This window comes from Mesoplodon densirostris, chromosome 1 (assembly GCF_025265405.1).
Source record: "Mesoplodon densirostris isolate mMesDen1 chromosome 1, mMesDen1 primary haplotype, whole genome shotgun sequence".
Classification (NCBI taxonomy): Eukaryota; Metazoa; Chordata; class Mammalia; order Artiodactyla; family Ziphiidae; genus Mesoplodon; species Mesoplodon densirostris.
In genome coordinates, this window is record NC_082661.1 from 142,976,174 (window position 1) to 142,999,898 (window position 23,725).

A 23,725-nucleotide genomic window follows, 5' to 3' on the forward strand; every position below is an offset into this window, starting at 1 on the left:
GTACTCTTCCCCTGGGCTTTGGGTCAGCATACCATTGATATGCTGATGACTTCTGCATTTATATCTCTAGCTCCAAATTTGTAATTCCAACTGCCTTGTCCACATGTCCACTTGGAGGTCTAATAAGCATCCTCTCCAAACGTTCTTCATCACAGAAATGGCATCACCACACATCCACCTGTTCAGGACAAAATCCCTGGAAGCATCCTTGATTCTTCTCTTCACTCCAATTGGTTCTGCCTCCAAAAGACGTCCTGAATCTGACCACACCTCACCAGTCCCCTGTTAGCCACCAGTTCAAGCTGCCACCATCCCTTGCCTGGATTACTGTAAAAGCCACCGAATTTCTCCACCCACCCCCACCCCCACCACCCACCCCCGCCTCCACTGTTACCTATCTCCTCCATTCTTCATCCAATCTCTTAAGATGTAAGTCATATCTGGGCAATGCTCCTGCTTAAAATCCTCCACTGGCTTCCCACAGCAACAGGAACAAATCCAAACCCCTTATCATGGCCTACATGACCACACATGTTCATGACCTTGTGGTTCCATCTCCCTCCCCGTTCCCCCTCCCTCACCTAGGGCTCCAGCTGACCACACTGAGTTGGTTCCTGCCTCCAGTTTTCCGCACTCACTTTTCCTTGAGCCTGGGGTCTTCACCAGGCTTCCTTCTCATCCTTCAGCTTTCAGCTTAAATGCCACCTCTGAAAGGCCTTTCCTGACCTCCCAATGGCAAGTCTTCTCCTCCCCCCTCCCAACTCTCTAGCACCTAATTTTCGAAATTATTGTATTCACTTGTTTTGGAGTTCCCTCTGTTACCTCTCCCCCAACACCTACACTGGAAAGCTTCCAGACAGCAGGGACGCCTTTAAGTTCAGCCCCAAACACTGCTTGGTACAGAGCAGATGCTGAAGAAACTGAGGTTGACTGAGCGCCCACAAGCTTATCCAGGGCTCTTACAAGGTTCTTGTTTGATGCAGGGAGAGGTGGCCCCCTAACTGCTTACTCTCATCCTCAGCGGGGTGAGGCGATGGGGAGCTAGCCACCACCCTTCCCCTGCCTTCCCCTCCCCCTCCCCCCCCACGCGTCCTTTCCTGCCCCTCCCCCCTCCTCCTACCTGCTCCGTTCCTCCTCCTCCTACCCGCCCCTCCTTCACCGCACCCTGTCGCGTGTCCGACCCGAGGGCGCTCTACGTGTCGCGCGGGCGCTGGAGCGCAGGGACCCGACCGCCGGCCGCGGAGGGAGGATGGCGCTCGAAGCACTGCGCTTGGGGCTGTTGCTCCTGGTCTGCTGGGACTCGGCAGGTAACGCTCACCTGTGGGCCTGCTCCGCGGAGGACCGGCCAAGGAGTTACCGAGAGGGGGTCTCGCTGGCGACTGCCCCTGCCCGGGTCCGGGCGGCCTTGGCGCCCCTCCGCGCACCCGTTACTGGCGGTTGCAGGCCCGCCCCGCGGTTGTCTAGGGACACGAACTTGGGGGTGTGCGGGGCTGGCGTTGTGAAGCCAGCAACCCTCTTTAGTTCTTGCTTGGGCTTCGTTCCCAGCATCTTCTTAGCGACCCTGCTGTCTGCTCTTTCTCCCTTAAAGCAGATTACCTGGAGCCCAAGATCGGGAGTTGGGTTTTTATATACCAGGGGCCCTACGGAACCTCAGCAGGAGATGTACAGGAATCAGGAATTGTGAATGCCAAGTGCGCCCGGCACTCTGGGGCTCATGAGAAAGGCGCCTTAGTCCAGCCAGACTTGATGCCCATTGAAAATGGAGTTAAGGGCTTCCCTGGTGGCGCAGTGGTTGAGAGTCCGCCTGCCGATGCAGGGGAAACGGGTTCGTGCCCCGGTCCGGGAAGATCCCACACGCCGCGGAGCGGCTGGGCCCGTGAGTCATGGCCGCTGGGCCTGCACGTCCGGAGCGTGTGCTCCGCAACGGGAGAGGCCACAACAGTGAGAGGCCCGCGTACCGAAAAAAAAAAAAAAATGGAGTTAAAGTAGTAACACCTAATGTCAAATTTTGCATTTATTACCTTGAGCCACACAGGAAACGAACATCGTGAATTACTGAGTTTCTTCTCTAACTTTTATTCGGTAGCTCCAAAGTTTCTCAAGCAATCCTATTAGCGTGGTCAGTTACGGAACCGGTACCAAATGTTCTCTGTGTGCCTGCTAGGAGAGGTACCAGAACACAACTGAACATACTTCTTAGGGGGAGTTCAAAGAAGCTAGGCATCGGAGGGAAAGGGAGACACGTGGCCCGTATAAATTACAAGCTGAATTTTAAAAACCCTTATGAACAAGAATTGACCTTAATTAACCCCATGCTTTAAAGTGTCTGTTTCCTTCTTTCAGCCTCTTTGAACACTCAGTTTGCTCACCCTTCAGAATACAGAACAGTAAGTAGGAAACCACTTGTACTGTTTCTACTGATACAGTGAAGCCCTCAACAGTTTGGGTTGGGGGCTGGTTTTCAGGTCTGACCTGCCACTTTCGAAACAGTGGACTGCTTCTTTAGAAACCAGATTCTCAGGCAGGCTTTTTGATACGGATCACAATGTAAAATTTGGTTGACAATAGCTCAGGCCTTGAAGGCCTCAGGGCTTTGTTTCCCTAATAGTTACACCTTGTACTAGACATTTTATGTATATTGTCAAATTAAATTCTGTGTAAGCAAGGGAAGGTCAACCAAATGAGAAGAAGCAAAAGCTTCTTATTCAGAGTTTGTTGAAGCAAGTGAATCAGGCATATCACCTGCATTTTTGGCAGAGACTCAAAGGCAGAGGAGTGGGAAAGCTTTAAAGTGGGAAAAAGGGAAAGCATCAGGTGTGCCCTGATCAAGGCTGTTGGCATGGGGAGGCTGTAAGTGGGTAACTAAAGGCAGGAATCCTATGTGATTGGTTAGGAGGGCATATTGGCTTTCTCTGATTGGTCCTAAGTTGGAAGCAGGAACAAAAATTTAGGGAAACTATCAATTATTAATCAAGGCCTGGCCATTTTGGCCAATTGTTACAGAGCTTACTGTTTGGCTTATTGGACTGTCACTAGAGATTACCATCTGACTTCTGACAAGTCTAATTTATAGCAGGTTGGCTTCTTGGGTTGGTTATTCTAAGTAATGGGTTGGTTTCCTAGGCAAGTTGCTACAGGTTATGGGTCAGAGTTCTATTTTAATATCTGGTCTGACACTGTCCATTTGTATATGCAGTCTCTCAATTCTCACAATGACCTTGTAAGATAGATAGATATTATTATTTTACATATGGGGATATTGACCTCAGTGGGTTAGGTAACTTTGAGTATTCAATTCAGTGTAGACCTTTTCCAGGAAATCTTCCCACTCTGTTTTTTTTTCCTCCAAAGCAGATATAAATGCACTTTCTCCATGCTTCCATTCAAACTACACTGCATTATCATCACCACCATGCTAGTGTAGGGAGGAAAAAAATATTTCCTCTACCCTTCTAAGTTCTTAGCTGGGGCCCCTATAACAAAGGACAGGTTAACAAGAGAAAAATAAACAAGCGTTTATTAACAAGTGCATTGTGCATACACATGGGAGCACTCAAGAGATGAGTAACTCAAAGAGGTGGCTTAGAAATCTGCCTTATATAGCGTCTTTACCAGAGAGCAATAAGTTTGTAGATAAATGACAGGACAAAGGAAAATGGTTTTAGGCTTCCAAGGGTGGCAAACAGTGGGAAGATAAATAGTGGGAGGGAACTAATGAAGTAAGGTTTGTTTGCAGCTTCCTCAGGTGCCATTTCTGGGCTGATAAGAGTCCAGAGTCATCTCCACTAAAGGAGAATTTATATCCTGCCTTTAGGCAGAAAAGGGGAAGAGAGAGAGAGCTGCATATTAACTGCCTTTAGCTCAAAATAATTTTTATGTCATAGAGCCATATTTTGGGGGTGACATATTCTGATTTTCTTCAGCACTAAATGTTTAGATACCATTTACTATGTGCCAAGCACTGTTCTAAATTCTTTATATAGAATAAGTCATTTAATTTTTTTTTGGCCACGCAGCAAGGCTTGTGGGATCTTAGTTCCCCAACCAGGGATTGAACCCAGGCCCTTGGCACTGAAAGTGCGGAGTCCTAACCACTGGACCACCAGGGAATTCCCTCATTTAACTTTTTACAGCGCTATGAAGTTGGTACCATTATTATCCCCTTGGTCAAGGTCACATGGAAATGGTGCAACTATGGGTCCAACTCAGGCATTCTGACTCCAGATTGGTGCTCTTCACTAGCCCATCATAGCACTGAATTGTAATTGCCTGTCTTCCCCTAGTAGGCAGTATACTCCTGTGGTCATGGATGATGTCTTATTTGTTATTTGATATCCAGTCTTCAGCACTTAATGGGTGTCCAATATTACTTTTGATCAGATGACTCAGTTTTCTTGGGTTTGATTTTCTTTCAGAAAATGGGGGATAATAACAGTAAAAACTCAATCAGGGGCCTCCCTGGTGGCGCAGTGGTTGAGAGTCCGCCTGCCGATGCAGGGGATACGGGTTCGTGCCCCGGTCTGGGAGGATCCCATATGCCGCGGAGCGGCTGGGCCCGTGAGCCATGGCCGCTGGGCCTGCGCATCCGGAGCCTGTGCTCCGCAACGGGAGAGGCCACAACAGTGAGAGGCCCGCATACCGCAAAAAGAAAAAAAAAAAAAAAAAAAAAAAACTCAATCAGGCATCCTGCATTTAAGCAGACTCACATACGACCCTCTCCTTTCTCTCCAAACGATTCCCACAGCAGATCGATTACTCACTGGTTATAGACAGGTTACCTTCTTGCTTAACTACCCTCCTGTATGCCAGTAAAGCTTATTTTCCATCAGTAGTGTTATGTGCTGACCAGGACTCAGGTGTGTGTGTTCACAAGCCTATTATGCCAGTTGCCAGTCCTATTTTAATTAAAAATGTAAAGACAGCATAAACATAAGTGTAGAGAAATAAAGCTGTTTATATGAGAAATGTGTCAAATGCTTTTGAAAGACTTGCTGAAAGACAAAATGCTAAAAACAAATTGAATTAGGTGTAGGTAAAACAACTGAAAATAATTGGGGAATTATTTTTTTTAATTGTACATTACCTTGCTGTGCCAGTGTCTATAAAGTCTTACCATATTTAAAAAGGGACAGTTTTACCCCCCAGCAGACATTTAGACTGTCATTTTGATTGTCATGACCAGGGAGTTGTCACTGGCATCTAGTGGATAGAGAACAGAGATGCTACTAAACATCCTACGGTGCACAGCTTCACACAGCAGAGAATTATCTGGTCCAAAATATGAATGGGGTTGAGAAATTCCATTTTAAAGAAATCAAAACAAGAAATCATAGGTGATTTATTGTGGGTATGATTTTTGCAGTGTTAGTACACAAAACTCTAGTTGAAACATTCATAGGAAAAGTCTCATGTCTTGTGTCAGGTAGGATTAGATTCAGCTGCAAGAAACAACAACTCAAAATAACAGCTCACAGAGATGCCATCTTAGGATGTGGCCTTTGTCTTCCTGGTCTGTAAGATTAAAAAGTAGAGCTCCATGCACCCAGGAGCAGGATGGAGGAATGGACAAAGGAGAATAAAAATTGGGAGAAGCAGAGGACAGGTACCAACTTTCTTTTAAAGGAGGTTCCCAGACGCTACTACACAATAATTCCACTGGTATTCCATCAGCCAGATCTTGATCATGTGGTCATACCTAGCTACAAGGGAGGTTATCTTAGTGTAGGTAGCATTACAGCTGGCCATGTGCCCTGTCATTGCCTTACATCAAAAGTGTGGCAATTTTATTTTCATTTACATGTTTTAAGATAAAATATTTAGGGTATGTTATATTTTTTGTACTGTTTACATGCTTTAATTGACTTTTTCAGTTAAATGACCAAGAACCACTTGTCCCAATCTCATTGGATAAGAGGGCATCTACTCTCCTGTGGAAGCCCTGGAAGGCATCATCTTAGTGAGCCTGGAGCTGCAAGAAACACATCAGGCTCCGAAATGGAGATAGAGGGCTGAACGGAGGATGGAAAGAGTCAAAAAATTCCTTTACTTCAGAGTTTGGTCCAAGGCCAGCCCTGCTTAGCACTTTATAAATCCAGATAATGTCAGTAGAAATGTGTAATTCAGTTATTAAGAGTGCTAAACAGTGTGACTTACTCTGAAGTGAGGAAAGGTAATCACTATTTACTAAAACATACACGCACACACAAAACAGAAATACAGCAGGCCATATATTTAACCTGTTATTAAAGTGGGACTCTGCACACCATGGTGTGACTATTGTGACCATTTCTAGTCCTGGCCCTGCTAGAGACTAGTGGCTGTGCACAAGACATTTTACCTATCTGGCCTCAATTCCATGAAATCTGAGGGTTGAGTTCCATGACCCCATATCGGTTTCTTAGGGCTGCCGTAATAAAGCCACAAACCGAGTATCTTACACAACAGAAATGGATTGTCTCACAGTTCTCAAGGCTAGAAGTCCAAACTCAGGGTGTTGGCAGGGTTGCTTCCTTCCGAGAGAGGAAGTTTTCTTCCTCTCGCCTAGTATCTGGTAGCCTCAGGCATTCCTTGGCTTGTAAATGACATTCTCTCCATGTCTTCACACAATCTTCCTTGTGTGTGTGACTCTGTGTCCAAATTTTCCCTTTTTTTAAGGACACCAGTCATATTGGATTAAGGCCAATTCTACTAACCTTAAGTTGATTACCTATATAAAGACCCTGTTTCCATATATGGTCACATTCTGAGGTACTGGGGGTTAGGACTTTAACATATCTTTCTGGGTGGACATAATTAAACCCATAACAACCCCTGAGATCTAATTCTGAACCTACTGCTTTCTTTAATGCTGTTGCTTAAATGCCAGTATCTTAAAAGTCCAGACAGGATTCCTGAGTGTGTCTGGGCATTATGCCCAGGGATTAGGTGGAATGTAACAGGACATTCTCATGGAGGTGGTAGTGAAGAGCAAATTATGAAGCTGGAGGATAGTAAAGTAGGTTTGGTGACATGTCTTGGACATTCATTTAAAAATCAGCCAGACAGAACCTCCCTCTGAGGTCCTTTTCTTAACATAGCAGGTATTGACCCATTGCTTCAACACTGCATCTGATTTTTGCATTAGAAAAACTTTTTTTGTGTGTGGAAAATAGAAATATTTCTGTAGGCTGTTTCTAGGAAATCTAGGGAAACTTGGGACTTTGTCCTCCCCTCAGCTATTTTGTGATGAGAATGTCTCAAGTTATTCTCCAATTTCTGTCTTCCTTTCCCTTTTCTAGCCAAACTGCGATCAGTATGAATTACCAGGATGTCCCAGGGACTTTAACCCCGTGTGTGGAAGCGACATGTCCACGTATCCCAATGAATGTACTCTGTGCATGAAAATCAGGTAACAATTTTACAGTACAAACTAGCCAAGTTTTCTTTAGTTCTTATCTTGCATTTTGATTACTTAGGAAGTTGTGACTCTTGGACATAAGAATCAAATGAGACATAAGTAGTTCTATTTTAAGACTGACATTTTAAAAGACACAGACTCCTTTAGTACATTTTCTAGGTCAAGGTTAGAGAATGAGGTGAGTGATTAATCAATTATAGACCAAATAATGAAGTGATGTTACTATCCAGGGATGGGTAGTTTCCCAAAATTAAGAATATATTTAGTAGTTAAACTCTATGGAGTAGTAAATGTTCTATTAAATTCAGAGGGCATGTACAGGCGACCTACACAGCCTGCCCTACTGGTCAGAAAACAGATCTTAATAACTCTACCTGTTAGAATGCTCAGTAATAAGTGTATTGATATTATACCTGATGCCCTTCATGTAACTTACCTGACCAGTTCAGCTGATCATGACTCCCCCTCCACGTATGCTGCTTTGTATTTCAGGGGTCCATTCTCTGAACTCAGTCTTCAGGAAATTACTAGGTCTTCTCAGAGTGATTCTTTGGGGATAGTTCCTTGTGCCATTGGTTTAGGAAAAAAATATCAGAGTTGGGCTTTCGCCCTCATAATTTCCTAGATTTAGCTTTAAAAATGACTAATTAAGTGTCATCCTGGAAAGAATCTAATGTATAATGACATGGGTCTTTTTAATACAAAGAGGGGGACAGTTTCAATATGGTAGGTAATAAATGTGTTTTTATGGTTGTTCATTTTGCAGGGAAGATGGTCATGATATTAAAATAATCCGAAGTGAACCATGCTGATGGAAGAGTTCACAGAAGAGAAATTGGAGAAACCACCTTTAACTGCACACTAAATGAATTTCATCTTTCCTTTTTCTCTTTTCCTATGTTACTTTGTGTGAAATATGTTAACCCACATTTTCTGAGATGAGGTATGGAAGAGAGCCATGGACTGTGACTAATAATTAAAACAAACAAACAAAAATACTTGTTTCTTGGCTTTTGCCCCTTGAGTTAAGTTTATTGCCCAGATGACTTATGTGTTGCTTTATTTAGTTGGAATAAAATCAGCATCGTATTCAATTACCACTATTCCCTGTTGAATATCCATTCTCACTGAGCAGCCTCATGTGGCTCTTTCCCTCTGAGGCAAAAGTGAATTTCACTAAGGGAGAAGTGGAGTCATTTTTTTAGAGGGCAAAGTTTATTCTCCTTCACCATTTCCCTAAATCTTGAATATGTAATGTATGCGTAACTGGTACAGTGTTCTGCACGGAGCAAATAATGTGAGCTGAGACACTGGAGCTGACTTTAGCCTGAGCTGGTAGAGTCCAGGAATCATGCAGGTAAAAATACTTATAAGATTCCATAACTCCTTTCAAAACAGTGTTCCTTCAGGGTTAATGCAGGAATTTGCCTTTTCATTTTTTTTAGGACACTGATTCTCAACCCTGGGTGATTATCCCCCAGGGGACATTTGCAACTATGTCTGGAAGCATTTTTGGTGTCACAACTTGAAGGGTGGGTGCTCCTGACATATAGCGGGTAGAAGCCAGGGATGCTGCCAAACACATCCAGCTCCCAACAACCAGGAAATTTTCAGTCCAAAATGTCAGTAGTGCTGAGATTGAGACATCCTGTCTCAGAGTTTGATGTAACATAGAATAGACATAGGGACTTCCCTAGTGGTCCAGTGGCTAAGACTCTGCGCTCCCAAGGCAGGGGGCCCGGATTTGATCCCTGGTCAGGGAACTAGATCCCACATTCTGCAACTGAGAGATCATGCATGCCACAACTAAGACCTGGCTCAACCAAATAAATAAATAAAATATTTTTTAAAAAAAGAACAGACATAGCAATAACAAAAGTGACCTAAGTTTAATTTAGAAAGATAGTGTTTTCCAGATAGAGGATTTTGAGTCAAGTCCTGGGTTTTAAGTTCATTCCAGGGCCAGGAAACTGTGAGACTGTGAGGCAAGAGGTGGGTGGGAGAGTGTGTAGTGAAAAGAACATGGCTTTGGGGGATGGGCTAAACATGAATTTGAATTCTGATTCCAACACTTACTTGAGCTTATGTTTTCTTATCTGGAAAAGGGGGATAATGCTCAACCCATGGAGCTGCTGTGAGGAAACTGCTCAGCACAGCACTTGGCACATGGAAACCACTGAAATAGTAGCTACTGTTACTTAAGTACCCCTCTTAGGGAGGAAGAAACTGAGGCCTGCAGAGGCAAACCAACTTGCCCAAGGTTATAGAATACATGCAAAACAGTCTGGACTAGAAGCCTGGTCTCCAAATTCCCAGACCTCTGTTCTTAAATGGAATAGAGGCAATGAAGTGGGAAGTTGTATAACATAAATGTGCCACAATTACATTATGTCCTGTAGTTATTTTTGGCTTAAAAGTTTTATAAAAGTGATGTATGATTTTCAGAAAGTTAAAAAAGTACACAGAGGGCTTCCCTGGTGGTAGAGTGGTTAAGACTCTGCCTGCCAATGCAGGAGACACGGGTTTGAGCCCTGGTCTGGGAAAATCTCGCATGCTGTGGAGCAGCTAAGCCCACGTGCCACAGCTACTGAACCCTGTGAGTCTAGAGCCCGTGCTCTGCAACAAGAAAAGCCACCGCAATGAGAAGCCCACACACTGCAATGAAGAGTAGCCCCCACTCACCTCAAGCAGAGAAAGCCCACGCGCAGCAACGAAGACCGAACGCGGCCAAAAATAAATAAATTTATTTTAAAAAATACACAGAAATATATTTAAAAAGTGAAAGTCTTTCCCATACTAGCCTCCAGAAGTGACCAATATTAACCTTTTGGAACACAGTCTCCGTAAGTATGTGGTGTATGTAAAATCACACACACACACAGAAACACACCCCTGTCCTGTAAACTTGCTTCTCTCCTTATATTTGTTTTTTACGTCAATATATGTAGTTGTTCTTTTTAAAAACTACACTTAAAAGTATTTTATTGTGCCATAAGTTACCCAGCTCTACTGATCTGTATTCAGATATTAGGAGTCTCATGGTTGAAACTGGAAGAATCCCAATTCAAACTAGCCTTAGGTAAGGAGGAAATTGGCCCATTTAGTCATATTTGCAGAAGAGTGGGGGGATGGGGGGACGTTAGCCTCAGAGGGTGCCTGGGACTAGGGCCCCTAACCCATCAGGACTCCCTGTCTCTTCATGTCTCATCTCTGTTTATTTCAGCATAAACAGCTTCCTTCATAGACTAGCTTTACCCCCTGTGTGGGAGGCAGAATTGGCGGCTCCAGATCATACCCTAGCAGCTTCCTGACCTGACAGGAGATGAGTCTTTTGTAACAGCTCCAGGTGAAAACATCTGCCTGAGTCACAGCCCTACTGCCTCACTACCTGAAAAGAAAATGACCCTTTTCTGGGCCAAGACAGATCCGGTTCACGCTGGATCACACACCCACCCTTCAGGCCAATTGCTGTAGTCACAGGAAGTAGGGTGATATGTGATTGGTTCAGCTGAGATGAGCACTTGGGTGCAATGTTCCCAGAGGGAAAAATTCAAGAAGAAAAAATATCAGTAGATGTTAACTATAGGTTGCTTACAGTTCTTAATGATTATAAAACTATTTCAGAGAATATCCTTATAAATACATTCTTGGCACTTGAATGTTTATATGTATATATACACATGATGAAAATAACTTAAAAATATTTAGAAGAAAATTATGCTCATGTAGCATACACTAATCATCTGTTTTGCCCAGCAACTCTTCCTTCTTCTGCTCCAAAAAAGCACTGTTTCTGCTTCCCACTCTCCTTCTCCACTCCACTCCAGACTTCTGGCTGAATGGAGCTGCCGCCTTCTTACAAGATCCTGTATCCCTGACCCTGGTGATAGGTTGAAGGGTGAGCACCTGGTCCAAATTAGACCAGTCATGACCAGTAATAATCCCCCCTACCCTGGTCACAGAGATTGGTCTGCAGTGGGTTTCTGACCATTCAGATTTCTTCCTCAGAGAAGAACCCTTTTCCTTTTAGGTGGTAGGATTGAGAGTCTTTGTCACTGAAAGCTGCTGGAAGCCATGATCCCTCACTACAAAGAAAGACTGCAGTAGGACAGCATGAAGCCAACATGCCACAGAAAGCAGAGACCTGAGATCCAGAGAGTCTTGGTGGAGCTCAACATTCTGGTTCCAACATAAAAGACCCAGAATTGCCCAACTAATACTGAGGAAAAAGAACAAAGCAGGAGGCATAACCCTCCTAGGCTTCAGACAATTCTACAAAGCTAAAGTAATCAAAACATCATGGTATTGGCACAAAAAGAGACATATGGATCAATGAAACAGAATAGAGATCCCAGAAATAAATCCACAAACTTAGGATCAGTTAATCTTTGACAAAGGATGCAAGAATATATGATGGGGAAAAGATGGTCTCTTCGGTAAATGGTGCTGGGAAAGCTGGACAGCCACATGTAAATCAATAAAGTTAAAACACACCCTCACACCATACACAAAAATAAACTCAAAATGGATTAAACACTTAAATATAAGACATGACACCGTAAAACTCCTAGAAGAGAACATAGGCAAAACATTCGATGACATAAATTGTATCAATGTTTTCTTAGGTCAGACTCCCAAGGCAATAGAAATAAAAGCAAAAATAAACAAATGGGACCTAATCAAACTTACAAGCTTTTGCACAGCAAAGGAAACCATAAACAAAACGAAAAGACAAACTATGGACTGGGAGAAAATATTTGCGAATAATGCAACCAACAAGGGCTTAATTTCCAAAATATACAAACAGCACATACAATTCAATTACAAAAACCGAACAACCCAATCGAAAAATGGGCAGAAATCCTAAATAGACTTTTCTCCAAAGAAGATATACAGATGGCGAAGAGGCACATGAAAAGATGCTCATCATTGCTAATTATTAGAGAAATGCAAATCAAAAATACAATGAGGTACCACCTCACACCAGTCAGAATGTCCATCATTAAAAAGTCTGCAAATGGGGCTTCCCTGGTGGCGCAGTGGTTGGGAGTCCGCCTGCCGATGCAGGGGACACAGGTTCGTGCCCCGATCCCGGAGGATCCCACATGCCGCGGAGCGGCTGGGCCCGCGAGCCATGGCCGCGGAGCCTGTGTGTCCAGAGCCTGTGCTCCGCAGCGGGAGAGGCCACAGCAGTGAGAGGCCCGCGTACAGCAAAAAAAAAAAAAAAAAAAAAAAAAAAAAGTCTGCAAATGGATTTCCCTGGTGACACAGTGGTTAAGAATCCACCTACTAATGCAGGGGACATGGGTTTGATCCCTGGTCCAGGAAGATCCCACATGATGCAGAGCAATTAAGCCCGTACACCACAACTACTGAGTCTGTGCTCTAGAGCCTGGGAGCCACAACTACTGAGCCCATGTGCCACAACCACTGAAGCCCACGCACCTAGAGCCCGTGCTCCACAACAAGAGAAGCCACCACAATGAGAAGCCCACATTCTGCAATGAAGAGTAGCCCCCACTCGCTGCAACTAGGGAAAGTCCATGTGCAGCAACAAAGACCAAATGCAGCCAAAAATAAATAATATAATAAATAAAAATTTTAAAAGTCTTCAAATAATAAATGCTGGAGAGGGTGTGGAGAAAAGGGAATCCTCTTACACTATTGGTGGGAATGTAAATTGTTGCAGCCACTATGGAGAACAGTATGTTGGTTCCTCTGAAAACTAACAATAGAGTTGCCATGTGATCCAGCAATCCCACTCCTGGGCATATAACCAGACAAAACTCTAACTCAAAAAGATACATGCACCATTATATTCATAGCAGTACTATTCACAATAGCCAAGACATGGAAACAATCTAAATGTCCATCAACAGATGAATGGATAAAGATGTGGCACATATATATGGAATATTACTCAGCCATAAAAAAGAATGAAACGATGCCATTTGCAGCAACACGGATGGACCTAGAGATTATCATATTAAGTGAAGTAAGTCAGAAAGAGAAATACAAATACCATATGATAACACTTATATGTGGCATCTGAAATACAACACAAATGAATATATCTATGAAACAGAAACAGACTCAGACATAGAGAACAGACTTGTGGTTGCCAAGGGGAAGGGGAAGTGGGGAGGGAAGGATTGGGAGTTTGGGGTTAGCAGATGCAAATTATTATATATAGGATGGATAACCAACAAGGACCTACTGTATAGCACAGGGAATTGTATTTAATATCCTGTGATAAACCATAATGGAAAAGAGGATGAAAAAGAATATATATACATATATGTATAACTGAATAACTTTGCTGTACAGCAGAAATGAACACAACACTGTAAATCAACTACACTTCAATAAAATTTTTAAAAATTTGGTTCCAGGGCTTCCCTGGTGGCACAGTGGTTGAGAGTCCGCCTACCGATGCAGGGGATGCGGGTTCGTGCCCCGGTCCGGGAAGATCCCACATGCCGCGGAGCAGCTGGGCCCGTGAGCCATGGCCGCTGAGCCTGCACGTCCGGAGCCTGTGCTCCGCAACGGGAGAGGCCACAACAGTGAGAGGCCCGCGTAGCGCAAAAAAAAAAAAAAAAAATTTGGTTCTAGGCATTAGGGTTCCTGGAGCACCCTTGTTTTCTACCTTGCCATGGCTCATTCTTAGTTGGTCAACTTTTCCTTTGAATCTGTGAGCTGGCCCCCTGCCCATTCAGGATCCCCCCACACTTTCCTTTTTATTTTTCTTCTCCTTCTTCTTCCTCTTTGTCCTCTTCCTCTTCTTCTTCTTCTTTTTTGCTTACAGCAGTTTGACTTGGGTTGTTAAAAGAAACTTGTCTACTAATAAATTCAAGCAATTCTTAAGTGTGTGAGGTGATAAAACAATTATTGCCCACTACAGTGAGCATGGAAGACTTTTATATTCAGGAAAAAAACTGATAATAATGGTATTTCAAAAAGAAACTCAAATGTGTAAACATGTGTTATAAAGATTTTGTTGCAGTGTTGTTTTTTTTAATATTTATTTATTTATTTGGTTACATGGGGTCTTATTTGTGGCAGGCAGGCTCCTTAGTTGTAGCACGTGTGCTCCTTGGTTGCAGCTCCAGGGCTTCTTAGTTGTGGCATGCGAACTCTTAGTTGTGGCATTCATGTGGGATCTAGTTCCCTGACCAGGGATTGAACCAGGGTCCCCTGCATTGGGAGCACAGAGTCTTATCCACTGTACCGCCAAGGAAGTCCCTGCAGTATTGTTTTTATGACATTGAACTATCAATACTTCTGTGCTTTTCTGTACCACCTTCTATTATTATAAAACATCTATACATATACATCCTGTAAACTTGCTTTTCTCCCTTATATTAGGTTTTCATATTAATGTACAGTTTCCTCTTTGTAAAAGCTACATAGTGTTCCGTTATATTATTGTGTCATAATTTATCCGGTCTCTGTTCTGTATTTGGATTGTTTATGAGAATTCTCTTGGTTGAGTATAGTTCCCTGTGCTATAAAGTAAGTCCTTGTTGGTTATCTATTTTATATATAGTAGTGTGTATATGTTACTACTTCATTTTTAAGAAGAATGTTACTGTATTCTATTATACAGACATACAATGATCTATTTATGCACTTCCCTTGTGATGGACAGTTAGGTTATTTTTCATTTTCCACCATCACAAATAATGTTTCACATATATCCTCCTTTATTTTTGCAAGCAATCTGTAGGATAAATTCATAAGACTGGAATCACTTGGTTGGAAGACAAACACATTTAAACTGTTGAAAGAGACTGCAAAATTTCTTTCTGAAAAGGTTGTGCTTATTTACATTTTCTCTGTGGTACACTAGTGTGGTTTACTAGTGGTAAACTAGTGCCTTTCTTTTTGTGCAATGGAAGCATATTTACATATTCTCTGTGATAAACTAGTACCTGGTCTTCTTTTCTTTTTGTGCAATGGAAGCTGCTCAAATATGCATACTCAGAGTTGTACTGAAAACTCAGATTTGTATCCACCCTTTGTTGAAGAAGTTTCTTTTTTTACCCTCTTAAAAAATGTTCTCATTATAAAAGTGATATGTAATCATTAGAGTCACCCAAAGTAAGTGGAGAAAAGAAGAGCCCACCAGTCCATGGAGAGTTCAGAAATAGAAGCTCCCAGAGGACAGAGTTCTTGCCAGTCCTGCTCATCATGGTATCTTCAGTGCCTGGGACAATGCCTAGCACAGCGCATATTTGTTGATTAAAGGAAGAAAAAAATAGCCCGGGAGGCTTCACAAAATAATGACAACAAAACCACTAACCTCCCTGAATTCCTTCCTTCCCCCGCAAACAGGCAAATAAATACACAACCCACACACCACAAAGGAAACAAGGTTCTGACTCTTGGCCAACAGTGAACTGCAATTTTTTTCCTTCATTATTCTGAAAAAGGGAATGAGACTGAATATCCAGATGACCTTGAACAAACTCTTGGAGCATATCTCAAACTTGGTTTAGGTCTTTTGTTAAGTATCCAGTTTATATCTGATTATTCCCTCAATTATGCCATGAACATTTGTGGATATCTGTTATGTACTGAGCACTGGGTCTACAGTGATGAATGAAATGTAGCCCTGTTCATGCAGAGCCTATAGGATCATACTCTTAAGTTTCTCTGAAAAGCAAACAACTCTCATTTCTGGAAACTAAAAACCTGATGTCTGCTATAAACTATAAATTCCATGAGGCTAGAACACTTACCTGTCATCTTCTCTACTATATTCCTAGCTTGACATACAGCAGGTGTTTAATACCTATTTGTGGGCTGGCTACCTTAAGTCAGTTCCATTCTGTTGGCTCCAGTATTCTATGGCCAGATTTAGGAAGGTAAGAGTATTCTGAACAGCAGGAGAGTCTGAAATTCAGGCGGTAAAGCAGGTTGCAACAGTCAGAAAGAAATCACTTTCATTCAACCTCCAGGGACAGCCACTTCCTCACCAGGTGCAGGACGTGCACCAAGGCCATGAGCCTTGACATAAGTGATCTACGTCCTAGTTTACTGGAATATTTGATCAACAATATTTATTTTTAAGGAAGCACTTTGTTTTATTCATTTTTTTAAAGTATTGGGGTGGCCAATATAAAGTTATTTTGACACACTCTTGTTGTTTCTTGGCTGAACCAAAGACTTTTTCTGTCTGTGAAGCCCAAGTATAAAATACATATTCCTAGAGTTTGAACTGGTACAGACTTAGGTATAACCGGTCCAATGTCATTTACAGATGAGTAAACTGAGGAACAATTGGGTTGAGAGTTGCCCAAAATGGCATTGTCTCTCTGGATCTGATTGGTAGACATCACAGTGATAATGATCGCTAATCACTGGCTTGGCATTAGCTTTCAGTTTTGTAATTTCCCCTTCCCCCCCTTTAGGAGCAGGCAAGGATGGCAGAGAGCTAGAGGTGATAAATGGGAAGTACAATTGCAAAATTCCTTGGGGCATGAGGAATTCTTTCTAATAGTCTCTATCAGAGTGAAATGCTCAACTGAGATGGCAAGAGAAACCACAAGCCAGAAGGATTAGAGCCATGAACCTGATACAGTTACTTGTGGCCTTGGTTGGCTTTCTGTGTCCTCAGCTCTGATGAGCTGCACTGTTGGGCTGCACCCTGCAGGCCTGTACCCTTGTAGTTGCCCAGCCTCGAGACTGAATAAAGAACCGGGAGACAGTGACAGAGCCATCAACCGTTTATCCCGTTTATCAGACAGGGGAGCTTACGTGTCAGAAGCAAAAGGGTCCTGGAGTGACACCCTACGGTGGACGGCAGACTGCAGGCAAGACATGGCAGGAGAAGGAGGCTACCATTTATAGGGGGAATTGACATGGGTTTGGCTCGTCAGTTACCAGGGAAACCAGCGGTTGCCGCAGGGGCAAGCACACAATTAGTTACTGATTAAGCCCTGTAATTAAGAGGATCGGATAGTCCTGTGAGTGAAGCAGGGACCGGTTGAGCAGGGGATGTACAGAGGAAGAGAAGAGCCATCTTAAGTGGCCTGACCATACATGCATCTCGAGACACGTGGGCCCCATCTTTTATTCTGCCCTCGCATGCCCTAGAGTATAGCACCCTACTCCACTGGTGCTGGTCAAGCAGATCTCTCTGGACCCTTCAGATTATCTCCTCAGAGCAGTCTAAAATGCAAATCCCACTAAAATATACGGGATATATATTTTCCACCATCTTGATCTAGATTTGAATCTCATATATTTCAAAGAATACAAATGAATTTAAAAAGAAGAGCACCAGGGTTTCCCTGGTGGCATCCACTTGCCAATGCAGGGGACACGGGTTCGAGCCCTGGTCCAGGAAGATCCCACATGCCACAGAGCAACTAAGCCTGTGCACCACAACCACTGAGCCTGCACTCTAGAGCCCCGTGAGCCACAACTACTGAGCCCGCGTGCATATGCCTAGAGCCGGTGCTCTGCAACAAGAGAAGCCACAGCAATGAGAAGGAGCCCGCGCACCACGATGAAAAGTGGCCCCCGCTCCCCGCACCTAGAGAAAGCCCACGCGTAGTGACGAAGACCCAATGCAGCCAAAAATAAATAAATAAGGAAATAAATGTAAAAAAAAAAAAAAAAAAAAGAAGAGCACCACCCTAGGGGTTTAAAAGAAAATTGAACAGACATATGTTTCCATTACACGTTAAAGTTCTTTAAAATGAACATTTATTTCCTTTAACCGTATTTCAGTTCAACTTGGAGATTCTCTTCCTTCTAAAGGAGGGAAGGACCTCCTGCTTTCCCCATCACAGGGAGGGGGCGGAGCATCCTCTAAAAGCTTGGAAGTGAGCTGGCCCTGGCCAGTCTTGCGGGAGGAGTCACTTTACATACAGACTTCGGAAGCCTTCCCCGAAGAAAGAAGAGAAGAAGCTTGGAGCTTAGGTTAATATCAGAGATGCACATGACCTGGGGAATCTGCATGTGATGCCAGTTGAGCCTCAGAAAGTCAGCGCGACCACAGAAATGCCGAGCAGGGAGAAGGCTCTGCTGGACCAGCAGTTGGAGTGAGAATAAAAACAACCGGATCACGGGGCCAGACCCTGCACGATCCACGTGACATTGGTCTAATCCAGTTATCGCCCACTGAAAACGCTTTATTCAAGCTACTTTGTGAAGTTTCAGAGGATAAGAAGAGGCTACAGCAGTGTGTTCACCAGGAAGGACATAGATTGACACTCACTGGAGGTTACATTCACTAATTCCCCTACAATCTGAAGGTGAATGACATAATTCTTGGTTCTACTCAAGAGACAGGATTCGAAGCCCAGGAGGCAGTGCGTACTGGTGGAGAGAGAACACATCTTTTTTTGTTTGGGACTCTGATAAGACTTTGGCTTTGATTTTGTTTTGCCCTCTTCCCAGCTTTGTGACCTTGAATGTGAGCAAGAGTGCCCATTTCCTCTCTCTTAACAACTCTCCATTGTATCATTTTTTGGCCTCATTATAAGTCAAATTAGGTAGAAAAAATTTAAAAATAAAATAAGTAAATAAGGGCTTCCCTGGTGGTGCAGTGGTTAAGAATCCACCTGCCAGTGCAGGGGACATGGGTTCAAGCCCTGGTCCGGGAAGATCCCACATGCAGTGGAGCAACTAAGCCCGTGCACCACAACTCTCACTCTAGAGCCCGAGAGCCACAACTACTGAAGCTCGCGCGCCTAGAGCCCCTGCTCCGCAACAAGAGAAGCCACCGCAATGAGAAGCCCGTGCAACCTCAATGTAAAGTAGTCCCCCCAGCCCCCCCTCCCTCCAAGGGGCAAAGAAACAAAGACCCAATCTAGCCAAAAATAAATAATAAATTTATAAACTTATAAAAATAAATAAATAAAAAGAAGAGCACCAAAAATAGGGCACGGATTACAAGCATGTTAACATGTAGAAATGTGTAATAACAATAAGAGACTTTGAGGTATTATAATTAATAGCTTAATATTCAATAGACTTTTTGGTAAAGTTGTTTAAACTTATACAGCATTATTTTGTATGTATGCATAGTAATAGCCATTTGCAGTTGCCAATAACTGGGTCATTTAAATGACCAAATTACATAATTCCCATAGGCTGTCTTTACAGAAGGAAGTTTTTTTTTAGGAAGTTTTATTTTTCTATGTTGAAAGTGATAAAATGTTCATATACGTTTTTTTAAAAGTGATATACAAGAAGTAGGTGGACTGTGGACATTTTTCCTGTAGAATTAAAATGATCTGTGGATCAAAAAGATTGAGAACTCTTGAGAAAATAAAGGATCAGATAAAGCAGCTAAAGATACAGTCAATTTCCTCCCAGCCCATTCTAGGCCACAGACTCTCTTTGACACCATCACCCATATTTATATTGTGTTATATACACATCTATATGACACATGCAACAAACGAGATATAGAAGGAAGGGTACTTGGAGACACAAATGACTCATTCTCAGCTCTCTTTTTTAAAAATTTATTTATTTTTGGCTGCATTGGGTCTTTGTTGCTGCACATGGGCTTTCTCTAGCTGCAGTGCGGAGGCTTCTCTTTGCAGTGGCTTCTCTTGTTGCGGAGCACGGTCTCTAGGCTCGCGGGCTTCAGTACTTGTGGCTCGAGTGCTCTAAAGTGCAGGCTCAGTAGTTGTGGCGCATGGGCTTAGTTGCTCTGCGGCATGTGGGATCTTCCCGGACAAGGGCTCAAACCCTTGTCCCCTGCATTGGCAGGTGGATTCTTAACCACTGTGCCACCAGGGAAGCCCCTCAACTCTTCTTATAATGCCTTTGTTTCTACATTCTCCATAGTTGGGGGGAAGCAACATATCTATACAGCATTTAGAAATATGACCAACATCGGAAGCATTTGCCAATGACTGGATCATTTACACTGCTAAATTACCATAACTCCCACAGTCCATCTTTAGAGCAAGAAGTTTTATTTTTCTGTCTTGAAAATGAGATAATATTTAATTTAATGTGTCTAATAGTTGCATTCACTACAGTATTCTTAATCCATAGAATTGAAATTACAAGCAAAGTTTATGAGATTCTATGATCTAAAATGCTATCCTTTACATTTAAAATTTTGTAGGAAAAAAGGTCAATTCTGTTTCATAGTACTCTATCATATTCAAAAGCCTATTTTCTTACTGTGGAGAAGATATCATGTTTACATAACATTTATGATACAATTAGATTTCATAGTTCTGTTGCTTTTTTTCTGTCCTGAAGTAAAATTAGGTTTCCTTATATGGAAAAAGATTTTAAAAGTCAGGGAAGAAATACATCAAAACATTAACAAAATTAAATAATTTTACCCAAATTTTTCTTCAAGGAGTATACACTACTTTGATAATTATAATAAAATATGCCTTTTAAAATTTGTTTTTTTTAAAGAACGAAGAAAGGTTTTAATTTAAAAAGCCATGAGATGAAAGGAAAATTTATTTGAACCAACAAATCTAAGGGCCAGAAAGAGCCCACCAATAATCTTTCACAGACTTTTGCCAAGTGTTCTCCCCGTCACGGAATAATTCCTGGCCAGTGCTGAGCCACCAGGGGGCAGCGGCTCCCTGGGAACTGGCACTTGCCGGCAAATCATGCAGCTCAGCGTGAAACCAGCTCAGTCATGTGTCTCTAGTGCATTGCCACTGGCCTGGGAGAGTCACATTTCACTTGCAAACTGCTTTTAAAGACTCCTGCTTTGATTCTTTGAAGACACTGTTTCTATGAATAACACCGAAAGAATGGTCCAGTTGGAGCTCATGCGGGGTCAAGGACCTAGGTGAAATGCTGACAAATAAACGGTTTTACCCTCTGGAGTAGGGGTTAGGCAAATGCTCTCAGATTGTGGCTGGAAAGGGTGGAATTTGAAAAGCTGCCAGAGGAGGAGGGTGCAAGCTTAGGTGACCTGAGCAAAAAGCTCTGGCCCGACAGACCTAAGAGAAGACCGCTCTTCCGTGGTGGGCAGGTTTATGCAGAAGCTTCCAACCTTTCTTGTCAAGGTTTTCTGCCTCCTGTCCCTCTCTGGTTCAACGTCTTTCATGCTGACTAAAACTTCTGCCCTGGTGACCATATCCATTAATTCAGAAAATCTGTAATATCCAATATTAGCTTGACTATTTACAGTTTCCAAAGTCTTTCATAATTTATAAACCACTTTCATGTATGTTTATCACCCACCATTTGAAATGCTTTGACTTTTGACACCCACTTTAGTGAACTTTATTACTGGAAATAGACTCCATCATACTGACCAAGGCTAATACAAAAAAACCAATGAAAAGCTGGGAACCAAGTGCCAAGGACATCGCATTAGCCTGGCAACATGGACCAAGCTGCAGGGTAAACGGTGTGATGTGGGCAGAATGGAAGTGTTAGAATCTGGGTTATGGAGCTCAGGAATGAATTCCTTTCTGAAAAGGAAGGGCAAGATGGCACTGTAGAAGCATTTGCCACTCAAAGACTTTCAGAGGCATCCATGCACATGGATCGACAGTGAATATTTGTGAGACTGATGATCCTAACTTGCAATGTCCTTTGTTCGTCTTTGGAGGAGTAAAGAAATCCTTTGTTTGCCATAGGGTGATTTATTAGGGAAACTTGTCCTCCTAAACTATATATTTTGATAAATTGCAACAAGCCTAAGCTATGCAGAAGAATCTCACAAAAGAAGCATCTACTACATAGTTTTGAAGGCTGTGTGGCTTTATATATTTAATAAAGGCACGTATATTTGGAGGCGGGTTTTTTGTTCTATTTTTGTGATCAATTTTATAATTTTTGTGATAGGAAACAGCATTGTGCTTATAGGAATTCAGGGTTAAATTCATGATGGCTTCTCTTTTGATTGTCAACCAGGAATGATTTGGTTGAAAGTTGGGGGTTGTTGTATTTCTATTCTATGGCTTAGGAGAAAATCTGAAACAGGTTAAGTGTCATGGTCAACCAAAGGGCACAGCAGATCTTTTGACTCTAAATCTGGGATTTTTTTTTTTTTTTAATCACTGCGCTCTGAAAATATCTCACTCTGTTAAGGAAATCCTATCACCAGACCACTTTTGCTTCATCTCTCTGCAGTGGATTTGGTGGCTACTGTTTTCCAATTTTGAACCTAAAAAACCAAGGCTCCAAAAGCATTTGGTGTTTTCTTATTCTTTTTTTTTTTTTTTTGGCCGCACCACATGGCTTGCAGGATCCCTGACCAGGGATCGAACCAGTGCCCCCTGCAATGGAAGTGCAGAGTCCTAACCATTGGGCCGCCAGGGAATTCCCAGCATTTGGTGTTGTCAGTGCTGCTGAGTGAGGAGTTTCTTACTTAGACCCTGTTGGGAAAAACGTTGGTCTCTAAGTAGGTGGCAGCACTTGGGTGGTTTATTATTTGTTGAGAATCAAGCGTGTGCTCGGTCCAGTAAAATGATGCATGGTACAGTCTGTGCCTTCTATAAGCCACCTTCTCAGGCTCCTTGGCTCATATCATAGACAGAGAATAAAATAAGCAACAGACCAAGGGGTGTAATGTGACTCTTAGAAAGTTGTTGTTAAATAGAAATCACATTAGCAGCAAAGTAAATCAAAGCACCTTGGACACATTTTATACACTTAACCAAAACTTAGAGTTAATATTAGGTCCATAAAATAATAGTTGGTAAGGCTAGGATTAGCAACTTCTCTGTACCCTTTCAAACTGATTCTCTTTTGGGACAGATCTTCCTTTCACTTTCTTCAGCTCTCTTTCTAAGGACTCCCCAAAACATATACCCCACTGACCTTCTACAAGTGCCTGAACATCCACTTATCATCCACCTTAATAAACTGCTCTCTCTTTCACATTCTTCTTTTAATGTGCAAATATCCCATAGAAAGGTAATATATTAAATTCTTAACCCAGGGATGGCAAATTCTAGGCAAATCTCCTGGCACACTCCCGGTCTATGGCAGACATGCACGCTTTCTCAAGGAGTCTGGAGTTACATTCTCAACACAGTGCTCCTGGCAGCCTATCCAGGCTAATCAAAGTTGGCAGATGATCTGAAGCCTCTTTGGCATCCCTGTTGTAGAAGTGTAAATTGAATGAATTGATAATACCATATCCCCTTGGTAGGTTCTAGAAGCAGGGAAACTGGATAATAAGGGCAAGAGAGGAGCTATTATGGTCAAGCTTGTTCTACATCACAATTTCACCCCAGGCTCTTTGCCCAATACTACTTTAATAGCAGAAATAAGAAATCAGGGTGGCTGATCTACAAAATAAAAGTTGTGGGACATTTACTTTATAATAGTGGAATATTGTCAGGCCTTCCTAAATGGGTAACTATCCATCTC

General features: G+C 42.6%; 1 protein-coding gene across 1 annotated transcript; it reads left to right on the plus strand.

Annotated features, from left to right (window-relative positions):
• The first annotated feature begins 1,249 nt into the window (after positions 1-1,249).
• Positions 1,250-8,208, plus strand: SPINK2 (serine peptidase inhibitor Kazal type 2). Its single transcript, XM_060090877.1, has 4 exons — positions 1,250-1,307; positions 2,344-2,387; positions 7,278-7,387; positions 8,163-8,208. The coding sequence occupies exons 1-4, from the start codon at positions 1,250-1,252 to the stop codon at positions 8,206-8,208; spliced, it is 258 nt and encodes an 85-aa protein (XP_059946860.1).
• The last annotated feature ends 15,517 nt before the right edge of the window (positions 8,209-23,725 follow it).

Coding starts and splice junctions, on each gene's coding strand:
- SPINK2 (XM_060090877.1), top strand. CDS start 1,250: ATGGCGCTCGAAGCACTGCGCTTGGGGCTGTTGCTCCTGGTCTGCTGG. Junction 2,388..7,277: donor ACCCTTCAGAATACAGAACA/GTAAGTAGGAAA, acceptor TCCCTTTTCTAG/CCAAACTGCGATCAGTATGA. Junction 7,388..8,162: donor ACTCTGTGCATGAAAATCAG/GTAACAATTTTA, acceptor TTCATTTTGCAG/GGAAGATGGTCATGATATTA.